The sequence below is a fragment of the Maniola jurtina genome, chromosome 26 (genome assembly GCF_905333055.1).
Source record: "Maniola jurtina chromosome 26, ilManJurt1.1, whole genome shotgun sequence".
Classification (NCBI taxonomy): Eukaryota; Metazoa; Arthropoda; class Insecta; order Lepidoptera; family Nymphalidae; genus Maniola; species Maniola jurtina.
Window position 1 is genome coordinate 2,507,897 of NC_060054.1, and position 27,888 is coordinate 2,535,784.

The window sequence follows — 27,888 nt, forward strand, 5'->3', positions numbered from 1 at the left end:
ACAAGTTCCCATAGTGTTGCAGGTTTCTAAAAAAAACGTTTACGAATGCACATGAACGGTTCTGTACCATCGTCCAAGAGATCTCAAACCAGAATAATAAAAAAGGTATTGGTCCAACCACTGTAGAACACTGCAAGCCAATAACGGACAGAGCCATCTATGATGTGATTTAGTAAACTGATTATTTTTTGGTCGTGAACACTAATTTTATAATAGTAAGTAATAACTATTTTTTTTTTTGTTTTTTATTCGTTAAACGTAATCGCTTGACCACAATCACACCTGATGGAAAGTGATAATGTGGCCTACGATGGGACGCGTTTACCTAGAAGATGCCTATTCACTCTTGTTTTTCTTTTTGTGATGTAACCACAAATTCACGGTTATCGGATTCTTGTGCTTAAAGACATGTCTACCTGCCTTTCATGATTCTAAATCAAAAGGAAGTACCCTAAGACTGACAGACAGACAGACAATGAAGTGATCCTATAAGGGTTCCTTTTTTCCTTTTGAGATACGGAACCCTAAAAAATCACTACCAGTTATCATTAAATGTAACTTCAACACACTACAGTATCTTTGTCGGTTTGAAGTCTATTGCCCTATTTTATCTAACTAACTTGTCTCGAACATGAAAAGTCAAAAGAATCGTAAGCTTATACCAACGAATCAACTAATTGCCCGCTTGTTCATCAACTTATTCAAATTATTATTTTACAAATGTTGCGTTATACGCTACCTCGCCATGTGTAGAACGCACATGTGCCCGCCAACTGTTCCTGTGTACGAACGCTCGCCCACAGTGCGTACATGTAAACCGTTTGACGTTTGTATGGATGTGCATATGTAGAAACAGCCCGCATTTTCTACTGAACCGTTTAGAGCAAATGTCACATTGAAACTCCTTCTTGCCCGTGTGCTTCGCCATGTGATATGTCAACTCTACTCCAGAAAAGAAGGTCATTTCGCATTCCGTGCATGGATATCTCTTGTCCACTAGATGAATTCTTCTGGTGTGTGAGTTTAAGGCGTTAGGGGTTGTGAAAGTTTTTTCGCAGGCTAAACACTTATGGATTTCAGGCGTCATATCATGTACGGCGACCATGTGTCTGTCCTTTATAACGCTGCTTTTAAATCTCTCATCACAAATCGGACATTTCACGACCAAGCTTTTATGTTTGTGAATTGCGTAAAAATGCTGTTGTAACTTCTGCTGGGTGACAAACATTTTATTACATGTGCTACACTCGAAGGAGCCTGTTTTATGTGATCCTTTGTGGGTGAACAATGTTTTCCGATTAATACACCCGAATCCGCAAACTTCACATTCGTAATTTCTATAATGCGAATGCATATGTTCTATCAGAACTTTGTATTTTTGGAAATCGAGATGACATATCGCACACTGAAGCTTTTCACCGCCAAATTTCAATGGAAAAATATTATTCTTTATATCCGTATAGAGAAACATTTTGTGCTCATTTTGCACGTGGTCTAGTAATTCCTCTAATGTTTCAATGCTCTTGTCACACATTCTACATGTCAACTGCGTAATATCAAGCTTGAGTACATAGTTGGGCGAGTGTTGTTTCCTCATGAACTTGCGTCTATCCTCGCTGGAATCATGCCTCGTCAGTGTATGAGTTTTCAAATCCGCTGGATTTGTGTACTTATCCGCACAGAAGCAGCACGTATAGAACAGCCCGTTGTGGCTACGAATCGGCGTTGCATTCGAAGAGGCCGCTAAAACTTCAAAATTGTTGTGATGTTTGTGTATTTCACGAAGTAATGTCGTTTTTCTTTCTGGAGTTTTGACTATAGGGGTTTCGTTATCATTACACGACTCGTCGACCTCAATAGTAAAGTAACTTAAAGTCTTGCCATCGTCGAGTTTTCTCTCTTTCATGATCAACTGGGTTTGGTCACCTATAAAGAAAAGGTACTTTTGAATTTGTATTTTGTACTTGTTACGCGATTTCTCTGCCAAATATGAACCGAATTTAATAATTCGTTTTTTGTTTGGTAGCTCATACTTCAGAGGTGGTCCTATTTTGGTTTGGTGAATATCTGATGAATATCTTCGGAGATGGAGAACAGAACTCCTCAATGGACAAGAGTAAATTGCTTGCGATTAGTGTGATAGCTTAGTAAACAGTAGGTTTTTAACCAGGCATAGCATATTTTAATACAGTGAATACTAAAAATAGTGAAATAAAAATTTTGAAAACAATATAAAAACCGACTTTAAATAACCCACTAACACTAAAAAGTAAAAATAATTTACTACCGAATATAGTATGTACACAAAAGATAATCTAGTTCTGTGCAAATCTCTAAATGATATTCAAAAATAGAAAATCTTAAATGTAATTGGCAATAAAGCTTTAAAATATAGTTTCTAAGAGATAAAGCTTCAAATAATAATTGATAAAAAATTAATATAAAATTTAATTGAAATAAAAGTAGGAAAATTAAAGAGACGGGTGTTATAAGTTTGACGTGTGTATCTGTCTGTACGAATACATAAGATTCTTGAGACAATATGGACACAGATTTATACTTGACTAGCTGACGCCCGCGACTTCGTCCGCGTGAATTTAGGTTTTTCGAAATCCCGTGGGAACTCTTTGGTTTTCCGGGATAAAAAGTAGCCTATGTGCTAATCGAGGATATTGTCTATCTTCAATCCGAATTTCAGCCAAATCCGTCCAGTAGTTTTTGCGTGAAGGAGTAACAAACATACACACACACACACACACATACAAACTTTCTCCTTTATAATATTAGCGTGATTGACAAAAATATTTTCTGGAGCTCTAGACTAACAACAACAAAAGGAAAAGAATTGTTGAGTGCGATTAAAGACCTGAGATGTGACATGATCAGTACTGGTACGCCGACCTATTGGCCTACTGATCCTCAAATAACCCCAGATCTGATAGAGCAATAAAGCTGCCATTATATAACGGAGCTTTATGGTAAGGAAAAAAAATCTGTCTGTGGCATCGCAGCTCCTAAACTAATGAACCGATTTTAATTTAGTTTTTTTTTATTGGAAAGGTGGCGGCTTGATCGAGAGTGTTCTTAGGTATAATCCAAGAAAATCGGTTCAGCCGTTTGAAAGTTATCAGCTCTTTTCTAGTTACTGTAACCTTCACTTGTCGGTTGTGTTATAAATTTTTAATTTACACTTGTTAGTGTTTGTGGTTATTGAGGTCGGTTTTTATTTTATTTTTGAATTTTTTTGCTTTAAATTTTACTACACCTACATTTATAAGTAAAATTGACAGCATGTTCTTCAAGTTAGTGAACATATGTTGCGTTATAAGCTATCTCGCCATGTGTAGAACGCACATGTGCACGCCAACTGTTTCTGTGTATAAACGCTCGCCCACAGTGCGTACATGTAAACCGTTTGTCGTTTGCATGGATATGCATGTGTTGATATAAGCCGCATTTTCTGGTGAACCATTTCAAGCAAAGGTCACACTGGAACTCCCTCTTGCCTGTGTGCGTCGCCATATGATATTTCAACTCTACTCCAGAAAAGAAATTCCTTTCGCATTCCTTACATTGATATCTTCTATCGATCAGGTGAATTCTTCTCGTGTGTGCCTGTAAGGCGTTAGGGGTTGTAAAGGTTTTCTCGCAGGCTAGACACTTATAGATTTCAGGCGTCATCCCATGCTTGGCGACCATGTGCCTTTCCTTTATGACGCTACTTTTAAATCTCTCATTGCAAATCGCGCATTTCATGACCAAGCTTTTGTGTTTGTGCATTGCATAAAAATGCTGTTGCAACTTCTGTTGGGTGACGAAAATTTTATTGCACACGCTACACTCGAAGGAGCCTGTTTTATGTGATCCTTTGTGGGTTAATAACGTTTTCCGATTGATACACCCAAAGTCGCAAAGTTCACATTCGTAATGTCTATAATGTGAGTGCATATGTTCTACGAGAACTCTGTATTTCTTGAAGAAGAGAGGGCACATAGCACACTGAAGCTTTTCACCGCCAAATTTCAATGGAAAAATATTATTCTTTATATCCGTATAGAGAAACATTTTGTGCTCATTTTGCACGTGGTCTAGTAATTCCTCTAATGTTTCAATGCTCTTATCGCACATTCTGCATTTCAACTGCGTAATATCAAGCTTGAGTACGTAATTTGCCGAGTCCTGTTTCCTCATGAACTTGCGTCTATCCTCGCTGGTATCATGCTTCGTCAGTGTATGAGTTTTCAAATCCGCTGGATTTGTGTACTTATCCGCACAGAAGCAACACGTATAGAACAGCCCGTTGTGGCTACGAATCGGCGTTGCATTCGAAGACGCCGCTAAAACTTCAAAATTGTTGTGATGTTTGTGTATTTCATGGAGTATTGTCGTTTTTCTTTCCGAAGTTGTGACTACCGCGGTTTCACTTTCATTACGCGACTCATCGACTTCAATGGTAAAATAACTGACTATCTTGCCATCGTCGAATTTTTCCTCTTTCATGATCAACTTGGTGTGGGCACCTATAAAGAAAACGTACTTTTGATTGAATTTGAAATATGCTTGTTGCTCTTTTTAACGACACATTATAATGATTTTTAACCCCCGACCCAAAAAGAGGGGTGTTATAAGTTTGACAAGTGTTTCTGTGTATCTGTGTATCTGTCTGTGGCATCGTAGCTCCTAAACTAATGAACCGATTTTAATTTCGTTTTTTTTTTGTTTAAAAAGTGGCTTGATTGACAGTGTTCTTAGCTATAATCCAAGAAAATCGGGTCAGCCGTTTGAAAGTTATCAGCTCTTTTCTAGTTGCAGTAACCTTCACTTGTCGGGGGTGTTATAAATTTTTAATTTACACTTGTTTAACTATCGTTTTTATTCATTTATTTACTAAAGGCGCTCGTTTGATCACGATCACACCTGATGGGAAATGATGGTATAGCCTCAGATGGTACGCGTTTGCCTAGAAAGCGACTATTCACTCTTGTTTTAATGATACCCAGATTATAATTGGCGCTTTCGTGCCTCTATGAACTGCACGCCGCTGCCGATTGCCATCTCGACCCGTTGCCGTACTGTACGTTTGTTTGAAGCGCACTACGAATAAGGGATTTGTTTTTAAGCAGGAATGGTTTGAAATTGTAAAAAAAAAACGTTTAACCTTAAAAGATTTTTTATTTAAAAGGTCAGAATATAAACTAGGTTACATCATTAAATATTAAATTAGGCAACAGTAATTTTTAAATATATTTCTATCATGATTTATAAATACGCTTATTCTATAGTTGAAAGTGCACATCTAAAATTACGCTTACTTTGTCCAAAGTGACTCCAGGCCCTTTATCATAAACCTACAGACAGAACGCATCGTTCGAAGAATTTATTTACAATGATTTCGCACTAATTAATTTATACTAGCTGATGCCCGCGATGTTCCACGACGACAATGATCCACGACGTTTGCGTGGATGTAAGTTTTTTAAAAATCCCGTGGGAACTCTATGATTTTCTGGGATAAAAAGTAGCCTATGTGCTAATCCAGGGTATAATCTATCTCCACTCTAAAGTTCCAGTCAGCAAATCCGTCCAACAGTTTTTGCGTGAAGGAGTAACAAACATACACACACATATACACACATACCATACATACACACAAACTTTCGCCTTTATAATATTAGTGTGATTTATTAAACTTATAGAATGTACAGGGCATTTTTGTTACATTCAATATTATAAATACGAAAGTGTATCTGTCTACTAGCTTTTTACGTCACATCCATTTAACCGATTTTGACGAAATTTGGTGCAGAAAATCAAAAAGTTCCGACGGTTTTTAAAAAAAAACCAAAACTTACGAGGACGAAGTCGCAGGCTTCACCTAGCATTCAATTATTTCTTTCTAATATTACTTCTATTGCTATAAATAATGAACGCTCAAATGAAGAAGAAAAGACAGTCAAGCGCGAGTCAGACTCGCATACGAAGGGTTCCGTCCCCTTGTATAAATAACAACACTTTTTGTGACGTATCTAACCACAAATTCCCTTTTTGATTCCCTTGATGAGGCTTGATAATAGTAAAGTGGTCCTATAAAGGTTACTTTTTTAACCCTCGACCCAAAAAGAGGGGTGTTATAAGTTTGACGTGTGTATCTGTGTATCTATCTGTGGCATCGTAGCGCCTAAACGAATAAACCGATTTTAATTTAGTTTATTTTGTTAGAAAGGTGGCTTGATCGAGAGTGTTCTTAGCTATAATCCAAGAAAATCGGTTCAGCCGTTTGAAAGTTGTCAAGCTCTTTTCTAGTTACTGTAACTTTCACTTGTCGGGGGTGTCATAAATTTTTAACTTACACTTGTTTACTTGTGATGTAAGAGTTAAGACATTGCTACCTGACAATCATGATTCTAGGTCAACGGGAAGTACCCTACAGGTTTTGATTCCCTTAACGGGGCTTGACAGATAGTAAAGTGGTCCTATAAAGGTTCCTTTTTAACCCCCGACCCAAAAAGAAGGGTGTTATAAGTTTGATGTGTGTATCTGTGTATCTGTCTGTGGCGTCGTAGCGCCTAAACGAATGAACCGATTTTAATTGAATTTATTTTGTTAGAAAGGTGGCTTGATCGAGTGTTCTTAGCTGTAATCCAAGAAAATCGGTTCAGCCGTTTGAAAGTTATCAGCTCCTTTCTAGTTACTGTAACTTTCACTTGTCGGGGGTGTCATAAATTTTTAAATTACACTTGTTTACTTGTGATGTAAGAGTTAAGACATTGCTACCTGACAATCATGATTCTAGGTCAACAGGAAGTACTCTATAGGTTTTGATTCCCTTAACGGGGCTTGACAGATAGTAAAGTTGTCCTATAAAGGTTCCTTTTGGAATACGGAGCCCTAAAACTCAATGCGCACCCAATCCTACTCTCATTTTATACGCATCACTATCCCAAAAAGATATTGACAGTATTGTGTGTCCATAGACAACTTATGACGTAGGCATTAGCCTATCATCTATCTCTCCATGCACAGAACGCATATGCCCTCTCCAGCTGCACTTCTGCACGAACCCCCGACCGCACTGCAGACACGTGAACCGCCTGTCGTTGTTATGAATGCGCATGTGCTCACTCAAAACCCTCTTCCTCGTGAACCACTTCAAGCAAACATCACACTGGAAATCTTTCCTCCCCGTATGCTTCAGCATGTGGAATTTCAACTGTTCGCCAGTAAAAAAACTCATTTCGCACTCTGTGCACTTGTGATTCCTTTCCAGTAGATGATACTTCTTGGTGTGTATCCGTAAAGCGTTTTGGCTTGTGAAGGTTTTCTCGCAAGCCAAACACTTCCGAATCACTGGCGACATTCCGTGGACTGTTATCATATGCTGATCCTTCATCGGGCTGCTTTTAAATCTTTCATTGCATACCCCGCACTTGTTAGGCATATTTTTAAATTTGTGGACAGCGTTTAAATGCGTTCTCCTTCTCTGATGGGTTTCGAAAACTTTATTGCACTTGCCGCATTCAAATGATCCTGTTTTGTGGGATTCCTTGTGGGATAGCATTGCTCTCCGATTTATGCATCCAAAGTCGCATACTTCACATACGTAATTTCTGTAATGCGTGTGCATGTGTTCCAGGAGCATTTTGAATTTGTTGTAAACGAGGGGACACATCGCACAATGGAGTTCTTCATCGCCAAATTTGAATGGAATGATCTGGTTTTTAACATCTGTGTAGATAAGTTTTTTGTGCTCGTTTTGCAAATGGTCAAATAGTCCTTCCAACGTGTCAATGCTTTGGTCGCATTCTTTACACTTCAACTGTGTTATATCAAGCTTGAGTGCGTAACCACTTGAGGTCTGTTTCTTCATGTAGCCTCGTCTTTCACGGCTACTATTGTGAGTCATCAATGTATGAGCTTTCAAATCAGCTGGGTTTTCATAGTGATCTTTACAAAAGCAGCACGTGTAATTAAATCCATCGTGACTTCTAATCGGTGTTGCAGTAGAATGCGCTAATACAACTTCAAAATTGTTGTAATGCTTGTCTTTTTCGGGAATAGTAGCAGGATTTTCAATCTTTTTTATAGTGATGTTAGGCATTTTAGGTAAAGCGGCCATATTTCCTGAAATTGCTGCGGGTAGTTTAATCGTTCTAGAAGATCCTTTCCCTTTTGGTAGTTTAACTATAGTGGTTTTATCATCTGCATTTGAAGCGGTTCTTTTAATAGTTTCGGAGAGTCCTTTTAATATAGTTGCGTTAGGCAATTTAATTTTACCGGTTTTATCCGGAATCAGAGAGACTCCTTGAATCATTTCAGTGAGCCCTTTCAATATTATAGTCTTGGGCATCTTAGCTATATCGGTTTTACTTTTTTTGGATTTAACCGTCTTCTTGACTTTATTTTTAGTTTTTTTCTTCTTGGCATCGTCGATTATTTCACTTTTGATGAACAACTGATGATTACCTACAAAACAAAACGATATAATTACTTTCATCGACTTTTACTAACATTTTAATTTCGATGCTTTTTTCTCATTTACTTAGATACTGTACATTCATTTTATTTCATCACGCCCATACAATAATATCAATAGAATTAAAAGTTATGTATTTTCTCTATTACGACTTACATGCAATATGCTTGAATGAGAATAGGAGAGTACTCGTCTAATTGATTATTATATCGAATGTTTTAGGGTTCCGTATTCCGTAAATATCTCCAAATATGTCTAAGTGGCCATCCGAGTTTGTACCTGAGGCTCTAGCACAGTACCCTACCACGTTAACGACAGTAATTTAGTTCATGAGCGTTTAGCTAAATCTATAATAGAGAAGCTTTCAATTTTTCAAATTAATCATAAAAAATTAAGTAAAATATAACAAAAATATGATAGAATTATTAATATATCACAACAAATGAAAAATTTATGGAACTTTAAATTTGTGCTGGCAAGAATGATTTCGTTTCACACGGCAACGAGCAATTCGATAGGAGTTTATATTTTTAGCATTAACAGCAACAGTTTCATATATAACAAAACCAGTGGTAGACTCAAAAGTAAATTTTAATTTTATAAAAAAAAATTTTTTGATTTTGAATGTAACTTTTGCAGATGTGTTTAATTGGGAGCTAAGCTCGGCTACACAGGTTAAAAATGATTTTAAATCTAAGCCCCCAGCTTCCACGCAATCTTATCTGTACAACCCATAGAATTTCTAAATGGTCAAAACCAGAAGACTCACTGCGTCGCCCAGCGCCCTTCATTCAGCTTCACCTACTCGACCTTCGCTTTGTAGTAAAACTGATTTTGTAATTAAAAGTAAAGAAAGGATAAGAGTTTTGACAACATACATAAAATCATCATTATACAGGATGTTTGGTAATTAACTAATTAGTATATTATAATGACGACACGTACCCATGGTACTTTGATCTGATAAATACATTGCTGAAGTATAATGACGAAATAGAATTATAAAAATTTCAATACAATTTTTTTTAATGTCAAAATTTGATGACTGAAATGACCCTAACATGCCCTAACTCACTGAGATGTTGGCTCCGCCTATTTAAAGATAGCCAACGATCTCAGCCAACGATCTCAGTGAGTTAGGGCACATTAGGGTCATGAAAACTTTGACATATTTTTTTTTATAATTTTCTATGCAACTTCAGCATTGTATTTATCAGATCAAAGTAGCATGAGTACGTGTCGTCATTACATACTTATTACCAAACACCCCGTATAATGGACTTCCGTAATATAACGCCTGCTTCAATCAAACAATATTTTTATGTGTCTATCTCCCCATGTATAGCACGCATGTGACCTCTCAAACTGCACTTTTGGAAGAAAGCGCGCCCGCAGTGTTCGCACTTGAACCGTCTATCATCCGTGTGTATGCGCATATGTTCCTTCAACGTATACAACCTCCCATAGGTCTTCAAGCAAAACTCGCATTGAAAATCCTTCCTGCCCGTATGTTTCAACATGTGAGTCTTCAATTGGAAGCGGTTGTAGAAACTCATGCTGCATTCTGTGCATCGATTCCGTCGCTCCATCAAATGGTCTCGCTTATTGTGGACCCTTAATGCATTTTGGCTTGTAAACGTTTTCTCACAGGCCATACATTTCCTGATCACCGGTGGCACACCATGCACTTTCGTCATGTGCTTGTCTCTCTTATGATTTGTATTAAATCTCTCTTCACAGAGTCTGCATTTGCTGCGTAGACTCCCATTCTTGTGAACTGCGTACTCGTGCAATCTTTTCTTCTCGGCCGAGTTAAAAACCTTCGTACACTCATCACATTTGAAGGAGCCGGTTTTATGTGAGATCATGTGTCTTGATAAAATTTTACGATTGATACACCCAGCGTAGCATACATCGCAAACGTAATTTCTGTAATGGGTGTTCATGTGTTCCTGCAGGCTTTTGAATTTGCCAAAAACGAGTGCGCATATGACGCATTTGATTTGATCGTCGTCGAATTTGAAAGGTACTATTTGATTCTTCACGTCCGTGTAAATGATCTTTTTATGGATGTTCTGCAAATGGTCGAATAACTCTTGCAGTGTTTCGATGCTGACGTCGCATAGTTTACATTTTAATTTTGTGATATCAACTTTTAGGATGAAACCGTACGGGGATTGTTTCTTCATGTAAAGATGTCTATCTTTGGAGTCGTGGGTATTCAAGGTATGCTCCTTTAGATCGGCTGGATCGGGATATTGGTTCGTGCAGAAACAACAAACGTATCCACTGCCTATGTGATACCGTATAGGCGTTGCATTAGAATTCTCCAACACAACCTTCAAATTGTTACCGTGTTTAAGAAGTTCCCGTAAAGGCGCTTCGCTATTCTCTTTCGTTTTCCTATTTTTACTTTCCAGTTTATCATCAATATCCACAAACTCGGGTTTAACAATTCCTTTCCTTTTTTTATTTTTAGTTACCGTATTCCTGTCCAATGTGATAGTTATCTCTTTTTTCGCGTTAAACTGACGACCACCTACAAACAAAAGGAATTATTACTGTACTTTCGTATTCCATTTACTAATATTAAATTTATTACAGATTAGGAATTCCTATTGTATGCAGGCAGGTGTCTTCGTGCAATTTCTTTATTGTAAAGAATCTTCAGTATTTTTAGCTGTATTGTTTGAAATCGTTACGAATATCATTCTATCACAAGACCGACTGCCCAAAACAAAGTGAAAAAAAAATTCACAGTTCATGTATGTACCTATGTAGTTTCTTTATTTGACCATAATTTAGTGGAAACCGAACCTTAGAAAATAAGTAAAATCGCAATATAATTTAAATTATCGTTCATTTAAAAGATACCGAAACAAATTATCTAAAAATGTGCCCATACAATAAAACATAACTAACTTTTCTCATGTACATAATATTATGCATACTATATTATAGTACGCGACAGGTCGGATGGCGATCGGGGTATGAGGTGGGGGGGACACCCCGCACGCACACACATCACCCACGCTACCCTCACCGGGTTAGAACGGGGATTGTGCGGGTGTGCGGGGCGTCCCTACCCCGGTTGCTATCCCAACCTGTCGCATACTATAGTTACTACAGCAAAACTCTTCCATTAGCAATGAAGATGATTATCACATTGTTGCAATCGCAATAAAAGCTGTGCATTTTAACCAATAGGAAGCGTCAGCCAATCAGACGTGATTGCAATTGTCACGCTGTGCTTTCAAATTCACTAGTCCTGCTATTTCAACAGTCCTGCCCATGTTTGGCACGCATATGCCCCCGCCAACTGCACTTCTGAACGAACGCCTGCCCACAACACTCGCACTTAAACCGCCTGTCATCCGCATGGATCCTCATATGTTCGCGCAACGTACTCTTCCTCCCATAACGTTTCAAGCACACATCGCACTGAAAGTCCCTTTTGCCAGTATGCACTTTCATATGCTCTTTCAAGCAAGTCGACGCAAAGAAGCTTTTATCGCATACTAAACATTTGTGTCGTCTCTCCATCAAGTGATCTCTTTGCATGTGGATGCTGTACAATTTCCGAGTGGCGAAAATCCGTTCGCACGCACTACACTTATGCATCTTCTGCACTTGATGAACTTCACGCATATGCTTCAACTTCTGGTGGTACCCTTTAAACAGTTCGTCACAGATTCTACATCTGTTCCTAAATTTGGCCGGCTTATGAGCAGATATCACATGTAATTTCCGCTTAGCTAAAGTACTGAACACATCCGCGCACAACGCACACTTGAACTTCCCTTCTGCGTGCTGATCCTGGTGCACCCGCAAACTTTTCTGGTTAATAAACCCAGCGTCACACTTTTCGCAAACGAAATTTCGCGTATGGCTGTTCATATGTTCCAACAGCACTTTGAATTTCTGGAACTGATTGAAACATATGCAACACCGAAGGTTGTTTGTGTCGAATTTGAACGGTATGAAATGGTTTTTTATGTCTGTGAACAGTCTTTTTTTGTGGACGTTCTTCAGATGGTTGATCAGAACGTCAATGTTTTCAATGGGCTGACGGCAGATAAGGCATTGCAAGTCTGTGATGTCGGTTTTGACACAGAAGGCGGTTAAATCTCGTTTTTTATTGAAGTTGGAGTCCTCTATGCCTTTGTGGGTGTCTTTGGTGTGCTTCTTCAAGTCGGCCGGGTCTTTGTATATGAAGGCACAGTAACAACAGGAATAGCCCGCGTCACTTTGGGTCCGTATAGGCGTCGCGTTGGACCACGTGAATATTTCTCTCGCATTGATCAAATGTTTGCTCAACATTTCGCTTCTCTGTCGGCCTTGCCGTTGCGTCACGGCTTTATATTTCTCCTCTTTAGCGTTCGCTTCGTATTTTATTTCATCTTTCACTTTCACTTTCATGATATGGACTGGTTGATTACCTACAAAGAAAAATTGGGAAATTTTAACGTTTCTTCGAAACAATTATAACTTGATGTAGTTGTCGTACTAACTTAAGATAAGCTTGCAAAGTTGTTTTGGCTTCTTGTTCCCAGATTTGTTTCGAAAATCGGATTCTTTAAAAACATTTTGTCTTGAAATTTGTATAAACAGTATTCTGTAACTTTACTATAGTGAAAGGTTACTTTGGGAATCAAAAAAGAAAGTAGATATATGCTTAATATTAAATTTATTAATTGAAAATTATTTGAGATACAGGAAAACACTAATATTTTCTAATTAGTATTAAGTAAAAATATTGAAACTATCTTAAGAATTTAGTTTAAAAGTTAGTTTAAGTCGTAAATCGTCGATTGCATAATTAATATAAAATATGCGGGTAGTATAAAATTAAGGTTTTAGTAATAAGTAAATAATACGCTACTGGCTATAGCTTTAAACAGTCTTAACATAATACTTGATAAGTAGCAGTCCGCATCAATAATGATAATGATGACAATTTCCATGACTAAGAAACAAACTTATCTTATCGTTATCTTAGTCTTGTTTCTAAATTTTTTAATTACAATATACCAAAATATAGAAAAACAATGTTTTATTTTATTAAAATCGTACTGCTATTAACCGATTACTTAATGGACACACATTAATAAATAAAATCAAAGTCTGTCTAATCGTTTATCTAATATCAAAAAAAAATTGGTTGTCTGTAAAGTTGGTTTACTGACGATAGTTGAACGTGACAACAAAGGCCGATAGTGCTTCTTTGTCGCTCGTTCCGCGCTCTCGCTTGCACTTCAAGCCTTACATGGAACGCCTCAGAGCGAGGTAACGCCGCATGAGTCATGTTTTTTCGTGCGTGCAGCCGGCTCTATCGAATTATAAGACGTTGTCACGTCAAAAAATGCTGAGCATATTTTATACAAATCTTAATTACTAATAGATAAAGGAAAAGATCCGTATGTATTTAAATCCTAATAGTTCCTAATGGTCTAGAACGAAGTCGGGCAGTATCAGCCTATCAATAATAAGAATTCAAGTTACGATGATCTTGTGGATATTTTTCATGTGGACTTTCCACGTCCACTTTTGGACGAAGCTTGACGAGCAATACTCGCACTTATAATGCCTGACGTTGTCATGTATATTCATATGGTTGCGTAGAGTGTACTTCCTAGAGTAGGCCTTGTGGCAGACGTCGCATTTGTACTCCTTGATCGACGCATGCGTCTCCATGTGCCGTTCCAAATCAACCTTCGTGGGGAACTTCAATTCACAGTGGATACACGGGTGTTTCAACTCAGCATGATGCCTCTTTTTATGGTTATACCATCGAGCTCTGGTGTTAAAGGTCCTGTTGCAATATTCGCATTTAATGGATAGTGGTTCAACGCCATGCTCTTCGACCATATGAGAACGCTTCTTAGCGTAGCTAGCGAATCTGGCGTCGCAATGGGCGCATTTATTTCTCTTGCCGAGTCCCTCGTTATGAATGAACTTCTCATGATCCAACCTCTTCCGATTTGTACTGTAAATTTTCGGGCACTGGCTACATTTGAATTCCCCTGTCCTATGTTTTAGAGCATGTCTATTGAGCAACTGTTTGTTGACGTAAGTGGAGTTACAAATGTCGCAAACGTAATTCGTATAGTGTATATTCATGTGTTCTTGTACATGTTTGAAGTGCTCGAAGACTTTTGGACAGTACAGGCAATTGAATTTGTTATCCGCGAATTTGAATGGAAGAATATGGTTCGGGATATCGGTGTGTATAACTTTCTTGTGCTCGGTTGCCAAATGGTCCATCAAATTTTCAAGGCTATCGATTTTGTTGTAACATATGAGGCAGTACAAATTCGTTATATCCAATTTGACGAGAAAATTTCTCGAAGTATAACCTTCCATGCACGACGACTTGTCTATTTCGTCGTGTTCTTCTAGAACGTGTTCTTTCAAATCGGGGACTGTTGGATAAAGTTTCGGGCATAGCATGCATACGTAGCCGGCTCCGTCGTAATGTCTGATAGGGGTTGCGGTCGAGTGCAACATAATCGTTCTAATATTTTTCAGATGTTTGACTAGCTCTGCTGCGCCGTCGCTTTTAGTTGTTTTATCTGACATATAACGTTTCTTTATAATCGGTACTGGTTTAACTCGTGCTTGGTTAGAACCATGTGCCATAACATTTGTTGGGATTTTGGATTCCGCTTTTACTGGTTCTTGGTTTTTCGGATCGTATTCTATGGTTACTAGGACTTCGTCGTTATCTGAGACCGGTTCTTGTTTCACTACTACTTCTACTTTCAGGTTGCTCTTGCCACCTACAAAGAAAAGTAGTAGGTTAAAAATCTCAAGTTATACACACCTTCTGTGGTTTTTAAACAAAAGTTTCATGGGACATCCAGTTTCAAACATTGTCTATAAAAATGTGACCATTTTAATAAACAATGATATTAAATACGAATATTTATTGGAGATAATTTCTTTTGATTGAAATTATTTTGATCTTACATGTGAAAGAATTTTAAGTGTATTCTGCTCTGCAACTGTGTTTTGTTTATTTTATCAATTGAGTTTTTAGCTTTTTTTTAAATCCACCAAGTTTTGACGTATAAGTAAGTTCAGAAGTCGTTTAGTATTGCGGAGCGATCTGTATATTAAATTATAGCGCTATACAGCCTCAATATTTATTTTGCTTAAGAAAACTACTAATACTATGAATTAATATTAAGTGTATAGAAAACCACAAACGGAATTGATTTAAAGAATTATGCGGCCACAAGTGAAGTTTTTCCATTAAAAAATTTAACCTTAATAGATTACATTAAAGAAAAAATATTTTAAAAGATAATAAAAATTTATTGCTGGATATTAAAATTTGTTCCTTAATGTAAACTGACAAGTTCCAATTTTTAATGGAAGTGTCATCAGATCAGTTCCGTCTTAATTCCTACAGAGAGAAGCAATGCCTTTCCTTATTCTGGTACATTTAATAAACAACAAAATGAGAATATACATACATTAAATTTGAAAATGTATAATCTGACAAAATATTATAGCGAAGCTATTTCTTACTTTGATATTAATAGTTTTACTAATAAGTTTAGATTGACCGGTGACAGTATGCATCTTCCAAAGAGATGCAAGATGCATATTGCTTCACTATTAGCATATAATTTAAATGATTCAGTTACAAGTGTTGTAACAAAGTCTCTTGACTCTTTTACAAACCGTACGTCTAGTACTAATATTTTCTGTATTGACTCGAGTACTTCCAGTACTAATATTTCAATTATTGACTCAAGCAATGGTTTATGTACTATTAGGAACCCTATTGCTTGTTTAAACTAGATAGTAAGACAACGGAGGAGCTCTGTAAAATGAATACTGTACATCAAAACATACAGAGCCTCACCGGCAAGGATGGTAAAATTTTTAAATCAAGTAGTAACACAACAGACAAGCAATGTATGATTAATCTTGTACACCAAAATATACAGGGCTTGTCTGGAAAAGAATATGAAATTGAACTTTTTATAAAAAAATTAGATATCGATATTCTATGCCTTACTGAGCATTGGCTCAATAGTTATCAATTAATTGTCAATCTTGGAAATTATTCATTGTCAAGTGCGTTCACAAGAAAGAAGGCTATTCGCGGAGGATCTATGATAATAACCCGCAACAACATTAATTACAAGGAACGAAAAGACATTCTTAATCTTTCGGTTGAACGCACTATTGAGCTGTCCTGTGTTGAGCTGGAGCGATATATTATAGTTTGCGCATACCGACCTCCTTCGGGTGACTTTTCTCTGTTTGAGGACGTCATGGAGGAGGCACTGAGGCGGATATGTAGGTCATCAAAAAAAATATTGATTTGTGGAGACTTTAATATTGATATTTTACTTCACACCTCCTTTACAGACAGATTACTTAACTTATTTAAAAGTTTTAATTTAGAAAACATTTTTGTTGAGCCCACACGTGTAACTTCAACTTCAGCTACTTGTATTGATAACATTTTTGGTGATTGTAAAATTGTTAAAAAATCCATTATCACCACTCTTAGATCCGACCACTGTGGACAAATGATATCTGTTCCCAGCTCTCAACAAAATATAACAAAAGTTATAAAGTATAGGCCAGTCACCACCAAAAAAGTAAGGCAATTCAAACTCAATATTTTATCTACTTTACCTACAATTGACCTTACACAGGGTGGTCCGGATGAACTCTATAAAGCTTTTTTTAGCTGTATAAACTCCCAATTTAATTGTATTTTTAAAGTCATAGAAAAAAGATTGTTTAAAAATCTTAAATTTAGTGAGTGGGCTACTGCTGGCATTTATAAAAGTAGGAACAAGCTGTTTGACTTGTATGCAGAAAAGCAATATAATTATACTCCAACATTTGTTCAGTATGTAAGAAATTATTCAAAATTATTTAGAAATGTTTGCATACAAGCTAAGTCAATTCACATAAAACAGAAAATTATTAATTCTGATAATAAAATCAAAGCAGCTTGGGATATCATCACAGATGAAACTGGGAAACGTAAAGTGGAAAATAATAAATTGGAACTTAAAATTAACAACCATATTACTGACTCCGACTTAGAAATAGCAAACGTATTTGAGGACTTTTTTCGAAACATTCCAGTTACCACTACCAGTTCCCTTAACTCGTCGCCAACGGAAGCCTACACTCTTCTAAGGAGCAATGTTTCTGAGTGCAGTGTATTATTTAAATTTGAACACGTTACCCCATATGATATTGTTAAAGTATTCAAATCGCTACAGTACACAAAAACCCGAGACCTATGGGGAATTTCAGTAAAAGTAATCAGCAATATTATTGATATTGTTGCTCCATATCTTGCTCTAATCTTTAATGAGTCCGTAGATTCAGGATCCTTTCCAGATCTTATGAAATACAGTAAATTAATTCCTCTTTTTAAATCGGGTAGTAAAACTGACCCAAATAATTACAGGCCAATTTCAATTTTACCGACTTTTAGCAAGATATTTGAAAAAATTATGCTCAACCAACTGCTCCAGCACTTTAATCTGAATAAATTACTTCATTCGGAGCAGTATGGTTTTACTAAAGGTCGATCAACAATCGATGCGGGCGCAATGCTTTTAAAGCATATATTCGATGCATGGGAGAACTCACAGAATGCTATTGGAATTTTCTGTGATTTGTCTAAAGCATTCGATTGCGTTTCGCATGAGACTCTCTTGGCTAAATTGAACCACTATGGAATCAAAGACTCTGCGCTTAGTCTCATTGCGTCCTACCTCAGTGATCGTATACAAACTGTATGTGTAAATGATGTGAAGTCATCCGGATCAGCCTCACTAATGGGTGTTCCACAAGGCTCTATCTTAGGTCCCTTCATGTTTTTGGTATATATAAACGATTTACCATATTTCGTCCAAAATAATTGCGATATTGTACTATTTGCTGATGATACGTCTTTGATTTTTAAAGTCGATAGAAATTATAATAATTTTGACGATGTAAATAGAACCATATCGCAGGTTACTCATTGGTTTACTGTTAATAATTTGCTTTTAAATGCAAAGAAAACTAAGTGTGTCGAATTCGCATTGCCCAATACTAAGACGGCAAATGATTTTAATTTAATGGTAAATAATGATATGTTGAAAGTAGAAGAAACTACCGTGTTCCTAGGGATAACTTTAGATGCAAAGCTTCAATGGAACGCCCATATATCAACACTTGCTGGTAAACTCAGCTCTGCTGCTTACGCTGTTAGAAAGATTCGACAGATAACTGATGTGGAAACTGCAAAAATTGTATATTTTGCCTATTTTCACAGTATTATGTCTTACGGAATCTTACTATGGGGTAAAGCGGCAGATATTGGAAAAATTTTCGTATTACAAAAAAGGGCAATACGCGCAATCTATAATTTAAAACCGCGCGATTCCCTACGAGAGAAATTTAAGGAAATAGGTATTCTTACAGTAGCTTCTCAATATATTTACGCTAATATAATTTTTGTACGACAAAACATTCATAGTTACAAAAAAATCGGTGATTTCCACGACCGGCAAACTAGAAACCGTGATAGGCTCGCATATCCTACGCTCCGCCTCAGGAAAGTTGGAAAATCGTTTGTGGGAATGAGTGTAATATTTTATAATAAAATTCCACAATCAATTTTAGACTTGCCTTTACACAAGTTTAAAAAATCTATTAAAAGTATGCTCCTGAAAAAAGCTTATTATACAATCGAAGATTATGTAAATGACAAAAAAGCTTGGATTTGATGCGCTCCAGCAATACACGGCGCTGCAATTGCTTGTATACAGTATGGCATATTATTGTAAATTGTACATTTGAAAAGAGCAACCGCCGAGTTTCTTGCTGGTTCTTCTCGGTAGGAACAGCATTCCGAACCAGTGGTAGATTATTTTGACGATTCAAAAGCACTTGTAAAAGTTTAATTGAATAAAAATAATTTGAATTTGAATTTGAATGAATTAAAATATTCAACTTAATTACATATATTTTCTTTACATGACTTCTTCAACGTGTATTGTATATTATGCTTATTATATTTGATTCTGTCGCACGATTTTAACTTCAAGTAAACTGAGAATTTTAAAGACTAACGGATATTAACATCGTTATAAGACGTTATTATAAGTAACGTTTAGTTTACTCGTTTAACGATGAACAAACTCAACAAATCCTTCCATAACGCTACTAGTCAGGTCTGTACCTTTAATAACTCCGATTTAGATATTACAATATCTAGGTCCTTAGAGAATTCTAGCAATCTTTATAAACTAAAAAAAATATTATAAATGCGATAGTGTGTCTGTCTGTCTGTCTGTCTGCTACCTTTTCACGGCCCAACAGTTTAATCAATTTTGATGAAATTCGGTATTTGAGTTAGCTTACATCCCGGGGACGGACATAGACTACTTTTAATCCCGGAAGATTAAAGAGTTCCCAAGGGATTCTTATAGGCCCATCAGTTTAACTTATTTATATGAAATTTGGAACAGAGATAACTTGCGTCCCGGAAATTGACAGCAACTTGTTATCCCGGAAAATCAAAGAGTTCCCACGGGGTTTTTAAGAAAAAATCCACGCGGACGATGTCGCGGGCATCACTAGTGTTAAATAAAATTAAAATTATACTTCAATCAATAATTTATTACACATCACAACAAAATCTCATACTGGATACTGGACTTATACAACATCCAAAGCCTAAAACTAAAGAAATCACTTTGGCACACTCTGAACCATCATAGTGTTTTTAGAAATCCCATGATTCTTTTTCATATGTTTCCTTCTACTGTTCTGAGTGGCATACGCCTTGCCACACACGTCACACTTGAATTTCCTCTCGTTGGTGTGTGTGGCCATGTAATGGCCAAGCATGTGTCTTTTTATAAAGAACCCCATGCTACACACTGAACATTCGTACGGTCGTTCCTTTAAATGAACGCTTCGTATGTGGAGCATTAAATTCGACTTCAAATTGAACTTTTTATCGCATTTATCACATTTAATGCCTTCGACTTTATGCTCTTGCATCATGTGCCTTGTCTTTTGGTAGTAATTCTTGAACCTGGCTTTGCATATTTGGCATACGCTATCACCAGCGATACCTTTGTGCTCAGTGTTGACATGCGCCTTTTTCTTCGACTCAGCGGGAAAAATCATACCACAATGTTTACATGGGAAGCTCGATTTCTTCTTTCCGTGCGTAGTTTCGTGCCTATTCAGCCGAAAGCTGTTCACGAATCCCGCACCGCAGATTGTGCATATAAAGTTCCTGTAGTGGACATTCATGTGTTGCATCAAGAGTTTCATGTTGTGGAACACTTCGGGGCACAAGCAGCAACTTATTTGCTGTTCGATGGTAAGTTTGAATGGCTGGAAGTAATCGGTTATACCTAAGTAATACTTCTTGTCGTGTTGTTTGACTAGATGCTCGCTCAGTGAAGTTATGTTTTCCATTGGGAGATCACAGATGATGCATTTTAAGTCTACTATGTCTAAGAAGGCTACGAAACTGCTCATTCCTGATCCGATTTTGTATGTGGGTTTTTCTTTAGCGTGGTCGTAGTGCGTGTGATGTCTTAGTAGGTTAGGGTCTGGAAAGGTTTTAAAGCAATAGGCGCAGACGTATCCCGCGTCATTTCTGTCCTTGAAAGGGGTCGCGTTAGAGTACTTTAGGAGGGTAGTCAGATTATGCCACTGTTTCTGCATCTCTGGCGGATGCTTTTCGCGGTATATTAAACTATCGTACGGCTCGGTCTCAGCGGGCCCGGGCTCGTCCGTGACGGCCGCTTTTCTTTTTTTCCGGGCTCCGGTGAGGCCTATAAAAGAAAAACAACCAGTGACACGCCGTTCTTTGGTATATTCAACGTATTAATTCTTCTATTGAAAATTGTCTAGACAACTGTACACGCCATATATTATAAGTTATTATTATATATTTAACCTAAAAACAATCTTAAAGTGTTGAAATGCTAAAGGAACTCAGAGCTCAGAAGACTGCCTGTGGAAATACGTCAATAGAACAATCCAGAACGCACCAGTGACCTAACCCTAAATCCAGGTATTTATCCTACTACAACAAAAGCTTGAAAATTTAAAATAGCCTCCCTTGTGAATATCACAATCGCAATTGATGTGATTGGCTGAATTTAACTGTTCATTTAAGCCAACAGCGAGTGTCAATAAACCAGAGATGATCGTAGCTGTCACAAGTGTAAATTAGAAAATTTATAACACCCTCGAAAGTGAAGGTTACAGCAACTAGAAAAGAGCTGATAACTTTCAAACGGCTGAACCGAATTTCTTGGATTATAGCTAACACTCTCGATCAAGCCACCTTTCAAACAAAAAAAAAACTAAATTAAAATCGGTTCATTAGTTTAGGAGCTACGGTGCCACAGACAGATACACAGATACACATGTCAAACTTTTGGGTCAGGGGTTAAAAATAGATAGTGCTAGGCCCGTGTCCTTCTCATGTGTTTGTGTACGTGCATTTCAACCGGCGGTAGTCACTATCAACAGATTTACTCTAAGTTTCCAAAATATCTTATTACGTAATTAGGCTATGTAGGGATTTAAAATAAATAATTAAATGCTATAAGAGAAACCTGGCCTTTTCTTACTAACATGAATCGTTGAAGAAATTTAATCTTAATCCAACTTGCTATTTTTTTAAATGTTCTGAAAAATCTTTAGTCATAAAATCCATTAAAACTAAATAAAATGTTACTGTATTAAAAAAAATGTTTGTGTTCATAATTAAAAACAGCAAATTCTTGTTCAGCTCTTTATTAAAAAAAAAAAAAAAACGATTATATCCAAGATAAATACATAACCCTTCATTTTCATAAATATAATATACAAAATGAATACTTATCGTCAAATTAAGGTAAAATTAATTTTAAAATATATATTGGAAAGTATGTAATTTGTTTTCAATGTGCTTTACTAACTACATTTTAATCATAAATACAATTATTATCATTCTGTACTAAATAGGCTGAGGCTGAGATCTATTGAGCGTTCACTTAAAAAGAGACAGATTTATATCAGCGATATAACGCTGTCTCGTTCTAACAGTGTCTTAACAGGGCTCTCTCCGTTACTTACTCCATACAATCGTAGTCCCAATTTCATTTGAATATTAAGCAACCAAAGTCCATGAAATTTTGCAGACATATTCTAGAAGCTAATATCTGTGCCTGTGGTGTTTTAGATTTTTCAAAAAATATGTAGTTTTAAAATTACAGGGGCTCAAAGATTTGTTTGTGAATTTTTAAGACCGCGCAACTTTGAAACCGAATATTTTAACGGAGATCTGGAAAAACACAGGCATAGATATTAGTTCCCGGAACGTTTCTACAAAATTCCGTTGAGTATGATTGGTTAGTATTCCAATGAGAGACCAACTACACGTTTGTATGGAGCGACTGACGGAGAGACCCCTCTTAAGTCAGAGCTAAGTCAAAGTGCGCTCTATCAATCTCAGCCTGAGACCTATTGAGCATATTTTGACTTTGCTCAGATGTTGAGATCTTTAGAGCGCACTTTGACTTTGCTTAGACTTGAGTCACTGTTAAAACGAGACAGCGCTATATTGCTGACATAAAACCATCTTGTTTTAACTGAAGCTTAAATCTGAGCAAAGTCAAAGTACGTTCTAGTACAGATCTCCTATACACAAGACACAGTTCAAAAGATACTTACATATCATGTCGACATAAATCTGTATTGTTTTATCTGCATCAAGCCTAAGCAAAGTTAAGTACGCTTTAGACATGAATCATCAATTTTTGTCTTCGCGACAAAATTTTAAGCGCTAAAATCTGTCATCGTGAATTAATTACAAAATGTGCAAAAATATCTGAAATTGTATGTTACACACATACAATTTCAGATATTTTATATATTATTATATAGAAGAATTTTATCGTGCCTTATCCTAGCCCGAAATGAATTCTGTGATTTTCATAGTTCAGTATAAAAATTAATATTTCATAATATAAGTCCAATTAAAATAAAATTCTTAAAAGGAAATAATGATTCATCTACTATTCTGCTTATGATGTCTCACATACTTTTAAGCTCAAGAGAATCTTAATATTGAAATTGGTACCAAAACTAAATTGACAGAATTAAAAGAAACTATCCTAAAGTTCCCAGCGGACGCAATTTAAAAAAAAAAACAAAAAGAACATTAGCATGACTAATATTCCCCCCTTTCCCCTCCAACTAAGCGTAAAGCTTGTGCTAGGAGTGGGTACGACAATAGTGCAACGGGTTAGATTTGAACCGCCAACCTTTCAGAATTCAGTCCGCCCCTCAACCATTGAGCTATCGAGGGTCTAAAAGTTAAGCTCTGTTAAGTCTCGTCAATTTAGATTTCAGTTAAACTAAGTAAAACCTATGGAAATTGATTCTTCATTTTCTCAGCCATCGCTTTCTTTTTATTCTCTGCTGCAATTTGTTTAAGCGTCATCTCTCTATCGTCAATCAGATGTTTGACATCGTCGAACTCCTTGAATATGTCGAGATCGTCTTGGTGCAACTTGACATGACTCTTCAAACTGCTCTTTTGCATGAAAGCCTTCTTACAGACCTCGCATTGGAACCTCTTATCGTCCTCGTGTAACCTCATATGTTCTTTTAAGGTACGTATTCTAGAAAAACTCTTCCCACAAACGTCGCACGAGCAATTCTCCGCGCCAGTGTGACGCGTCATATGATCGACGAGGCCACGTTTGGAGAAGAACTTCGCGTTACATTTGTCGCAAAGAAAGCTTCTCTGTTGCAAATGGTGGTGTTTTATATGCCTGTTCAACTCGAACTTCTTTTTGTATGTCTTGTTGCACGCGTTGCAAGGGTAGACCACTGGTGCTTTATCGTGTACTTTCACCAGATGCTCGCTCCGGTCGTAGTAGCTAACGAATATCTCCGGGCAATGTGGACACTTATTCCTCAGCCATCCCATCATGTGAACACCTTTTTCATGATTACGTTTCTTTGTGAGCGATGTATAGCTTTTATCGCAGTAATCACATGGGAAGTTGCCTTGGTAATGTGTTTTCCCGTGCTTCCTCAACGCCGCGATAGTGATGTACCCGGCACCGCATTTCTTGCAGCAATAGTTCCTGTAATGGCTGCTCATGTGGTGGTACAAGTTTTTGAAGGACATGTGGATTACTGAGCATATGACGCACGTGAAGTTCTGTCCGTCCTCGAGTCTAAACGGGAGGATGATGTCTTTTATGTTTTTGTAAATCGTTTTGTTATGCACGGAGACCAAATGGTCTTTCAAATCGTTGAGGTCTCTCATGGGTTTGTCGCAAACGCTGCAACTCAAATCGGTTATGTCCAGTTTGATTGGGTTGTAGCTAAGTTTGTAGTCGAGCATGGAGTTGATTTTGTCCTTCTCCGACTGCTGCGCGGTATGGGCCCGCAGTTCTTCGATCGACGGGAAGTGCTTCGCGCAGTAGAGACAGGAGAACCCTCTCATGGTCTTGTCTCTGAACGGACTCGCGTTGGAGTACTGGAGAATGGACGTGAGGTTCACTCTATGCTCAATTCGCTCGGGCGTCGCGCTTACGTCCGATTTCTTTTTCTTTTTGTTTCGCTTGGGCCCGCCATCCGTTCCTACAACAGAAACGAGCACATCTGAATTATCTTCGTCCATTCTCGCGTCTTTAAGTTCTGCTATGTTATCTTCACGGACGGGCGAGCTCTATTTTCTGTTTTTTTTTTTTTCAGTTTAAGTTTGTTAGGTTAGGTTTGTATAATTTATGTGACGCTGTTGTTTTTAGTCCAAAAATGTTCATAAAATAAAACGCTGTAAACAAGTCACTTTATAACATTTATTTTTACTAATAACATACAACATACTTAAAATCCTATATAAATATAAATACGTAAAGAGATTATGCAAAGTAAATAAGATCACGAATCTTAACGTTTAAAACAGCTGGTGGTGTTCAGAAATAACAAGTGTAAATTAAAAATTTTCAACACCCCCGACAAATCATTTTCAAATAAATAATTATGTATATCTAGGCAACGTCCATCTTGACAGCTTGACATTTGTCAATTGACACTTGAATATTATGAACCTAAGGGTTATCTAACCTTCTTTTCTACAAGAAAACTAGAAAATAGCTGATAACTTTTAAACGACTGAACCAATTTTTTTGGATTATAGCTAAGAACACTCTCGATCAAGCCACCTTTCAAACAAAAAAAAAGTAAATTAAAATCGGTTCATTCGTTTAGGCGCTACGATGCCACAGACAGATACACAGATACACAGACACACAGATACACACGTCAAACTTATAACACCCCTCTTTTTGGGTCGGGGGTTAAAAAATACATACAAAATAACGATATTAACGCTATCGTTCGTCTTTTATCAAGAAGTAAGTAAGTTCAAATTATTGAGATTTAAGTTTGAAGTGTTTCAATCAATGGCCTAGTCACCGCAATGAGATGTTATGAATTGTGTAAGGAAACAGTTATAGAGTTAAAAATTGATATTAGTATTTTTTTTTTTCACACAAATATCTATTATCGTGTGGACCTCTTGAACATTTACTTTTTGTTTCCCTTCTAAATGGAATTTGATGGCCTGAGAGCAGGGAAAACATAATCTCTATTTTTATTTTCCCATATTATTTTAATTCATTTGTGTACACAATTCATAACTTCCAATTTTGCGGGTAGTCAAAAATACTGCAGCTGGTCCCAAAAAAATGTATCATGGTAGAATTTTTATTCGACTATCAATGTTATTTGTCTTGTGAAAAGTAGAGTTATATTTAAAAAAAAATATTTCACTGTTGAGAACTATAGAGTGCACCTTGACTTTGCCCAGACTTAAGACACTGTTAAAATGAGACAGCATTATATCGCTGACATCAATCTGTCTCATCCATACTAATATTATAAAAATGCGAAAGTGTGTCCGTCTGCTACCTTTTCACGGCCCAACAGTTTAATCGATTCTGACGTTTGGTACAGGGTCAGCTTATATCCCGGGGACGGACATACGGTACTTTTATCCCGGGAAATCAAAGAATTCCCACGGAATTCCTAAAGACCCACATATTAACCGATTTGTATGTTTGGTACTGAGATAGCTTACGTCCCTGTAATTGACATATGCAACTTTTTATCCCGGAAAATCAAACAGTTCCCACGGGATCAAAACCTAAATCCACGCGGACGAAGTCGCGGGCATCCTCTAGTTTTAACTAAAACTTAAATCTGAGCAAAGTTAAAGTGCACTCTATATAGATCTCAGCATATTATGTGAAGTCAAAGTGCTTTCTGTAGATTTCTGCCTAATCAAAATCCGACGATATTCGTCTTTATTCTTAATTATTATTATAGTCGAAATCTTAAAAGAGAGATTTTTGTATCTTATAAGATAGGTTTTAATATTAATTTCTCGTAAATGTTACCGCAAAACTGCACTTACCTTTCAAACTTCCTAACTTCTAATACTCTTTCGCTTTCTTCTTTCAATAAATTCTCTTCTCAGTTCTCTCTCTATCTTGATATTACACTTTGTGCATTTTTGTCCATCTTTGTTATTTGATCGCGACTAATTTTATGTTATTGTGTGAATAATATTGTTATTGATATTGCTTTAAAGTACAATTCGTTTGAACATCGCGATCAGAAAAATTCGAGTATTTTATAAATAAGAAATCTTTCAAAAGTTCTCAGATAAGTCATAGTAAAAATTAAAATGTTATAATGGGGCACTTATTCTAATGCTGAAAAGTTTAAACATTGAACGCAATATGGATACGACTTTTGTGTAAATCAATACAAAAATTTACTTATGTTATAACCAGCAGTTGCCCGCGACTTCGTCCACGTCTCGCGGGAACCGTCTTTTACCGTGGATTTTCAGAAAAAATCTTTCATAGAAACCCTATCCTCACAATTACATACACAAAAATTTGGTCCAGTCGTTATGTCGTGACCAAGGGAAATAGGGATTCGTTTTAATATATAAGATTTATAATTTTAGTATTTTACTGCCGAAACCAGGATAAGAAAGATTATATACTTAAAGGGTTAATTAGTAGATTAAAGATTATACTTAAAGGGCACGTTGCAAAAGCTTACTGTCGTTTTTGTTGAAAGAAAAAAAAATTGGTTGTCTGTAAAGTCGGTTTACTGACGATAGTTGAACGTGACAACAAAGGCCGATTGTGCTTCTTTGTCGCTCGTTCCGCGCTCTCGCTTGCACTTCAAGCCTTACATGGAACGCCTCAGAGCGAGGTAACGCCGCATGAGTCATGTTTTTTCGTGCGTGCAGCCGGCTCTATCGAATTTTAAGACGTTGTCACGTCAAAAAACTAAACAAAAAATGCAACCAACTGTGCATTTTGTTGTAA

At 36.8% G+C, this 27,888-nt stretch overlaps 3 protein-coding genes across 8 annotated transcripts in view; all 3 read right to left on the reverse strand.

The window, feature by feature from the left end:
* Window positions 1–320: 320 nt before the first annotated feature.
* LOC123878557 (zinc finger and SCAN domain-containing protein 2-like) lies at window positions 321–3,407 on the reverse strand. Its single transcript, XM_045925832.1, has 2 exons — window positions 3,270–3,407; window positions 321–1,926 (listed from the first exon to the last, which is right to left on the reverse strand). The coding sequence occupies exon 2, from the start codon at window positions 1,904–1,906 to the stop codon at window positions 710–712; it is 1,197 nt and encodes a 398-aa protein (XP_045781788.1). The 5' UTR covers window positions 1,907–1,926; window positions 3,270–3,407; the 3' UTR covers window positions 321–709.
* On the reverse strand, window positions 3,304–27,877 carry LOC123878558 (gastrula zinc finger protein xFG20-1-like). Its single transcript, XM_045925834.1, has 3 exons — window positions 27,850–27,877; window positions 27,617–27,640; window positions 3,304–4,520 (listed from the first exon to the last, which is right to left on the reverse strand). The coding sequence occupies exon 3, from the start codon at window positions 4,498–4,500 to the stop codon at window positions 3,304–3,306; it is 1,197 nt and encodes a 398-aa protein (XP_045781790.1). The 5' UTR covers window positions 4,501–4,520; window positions 27,617–27,640; window positions 27,850–27,877.
* The window catches only part of LOC123878545 (zinc finger protein 260-like), a 32,673-nt gene continuing 11,760 nt past the window's right edge, over window positions 6,976–27,888 (reverse strand). Inside the window, exon 5 of one of the 6 annotated variants that reach the window (XM_045925774.1) lies at window positions 6,976–8,463. In XM_045925774.1, coding sequence (XP_045781730.1) covers window positions 6,980–8,463 — 1,484 coding nt within the window. In that variant the 3' untranslated portion in view covers window positions 6,976–6,979. Of the gene's footprint in view, window positions 8,464–9,674; window positions 11,013–11,359; window positions 12,913–13,781; window positions 15,253–20,134; window positions 21,304–23,758; window positions 25,121–27,888 lie in introns of those variants that run through there. The other 5 variants (XM_045925777.1, XM_045925778.1, XM_045925775.1 and 2 more) reach the window with 5 other exon arrangements.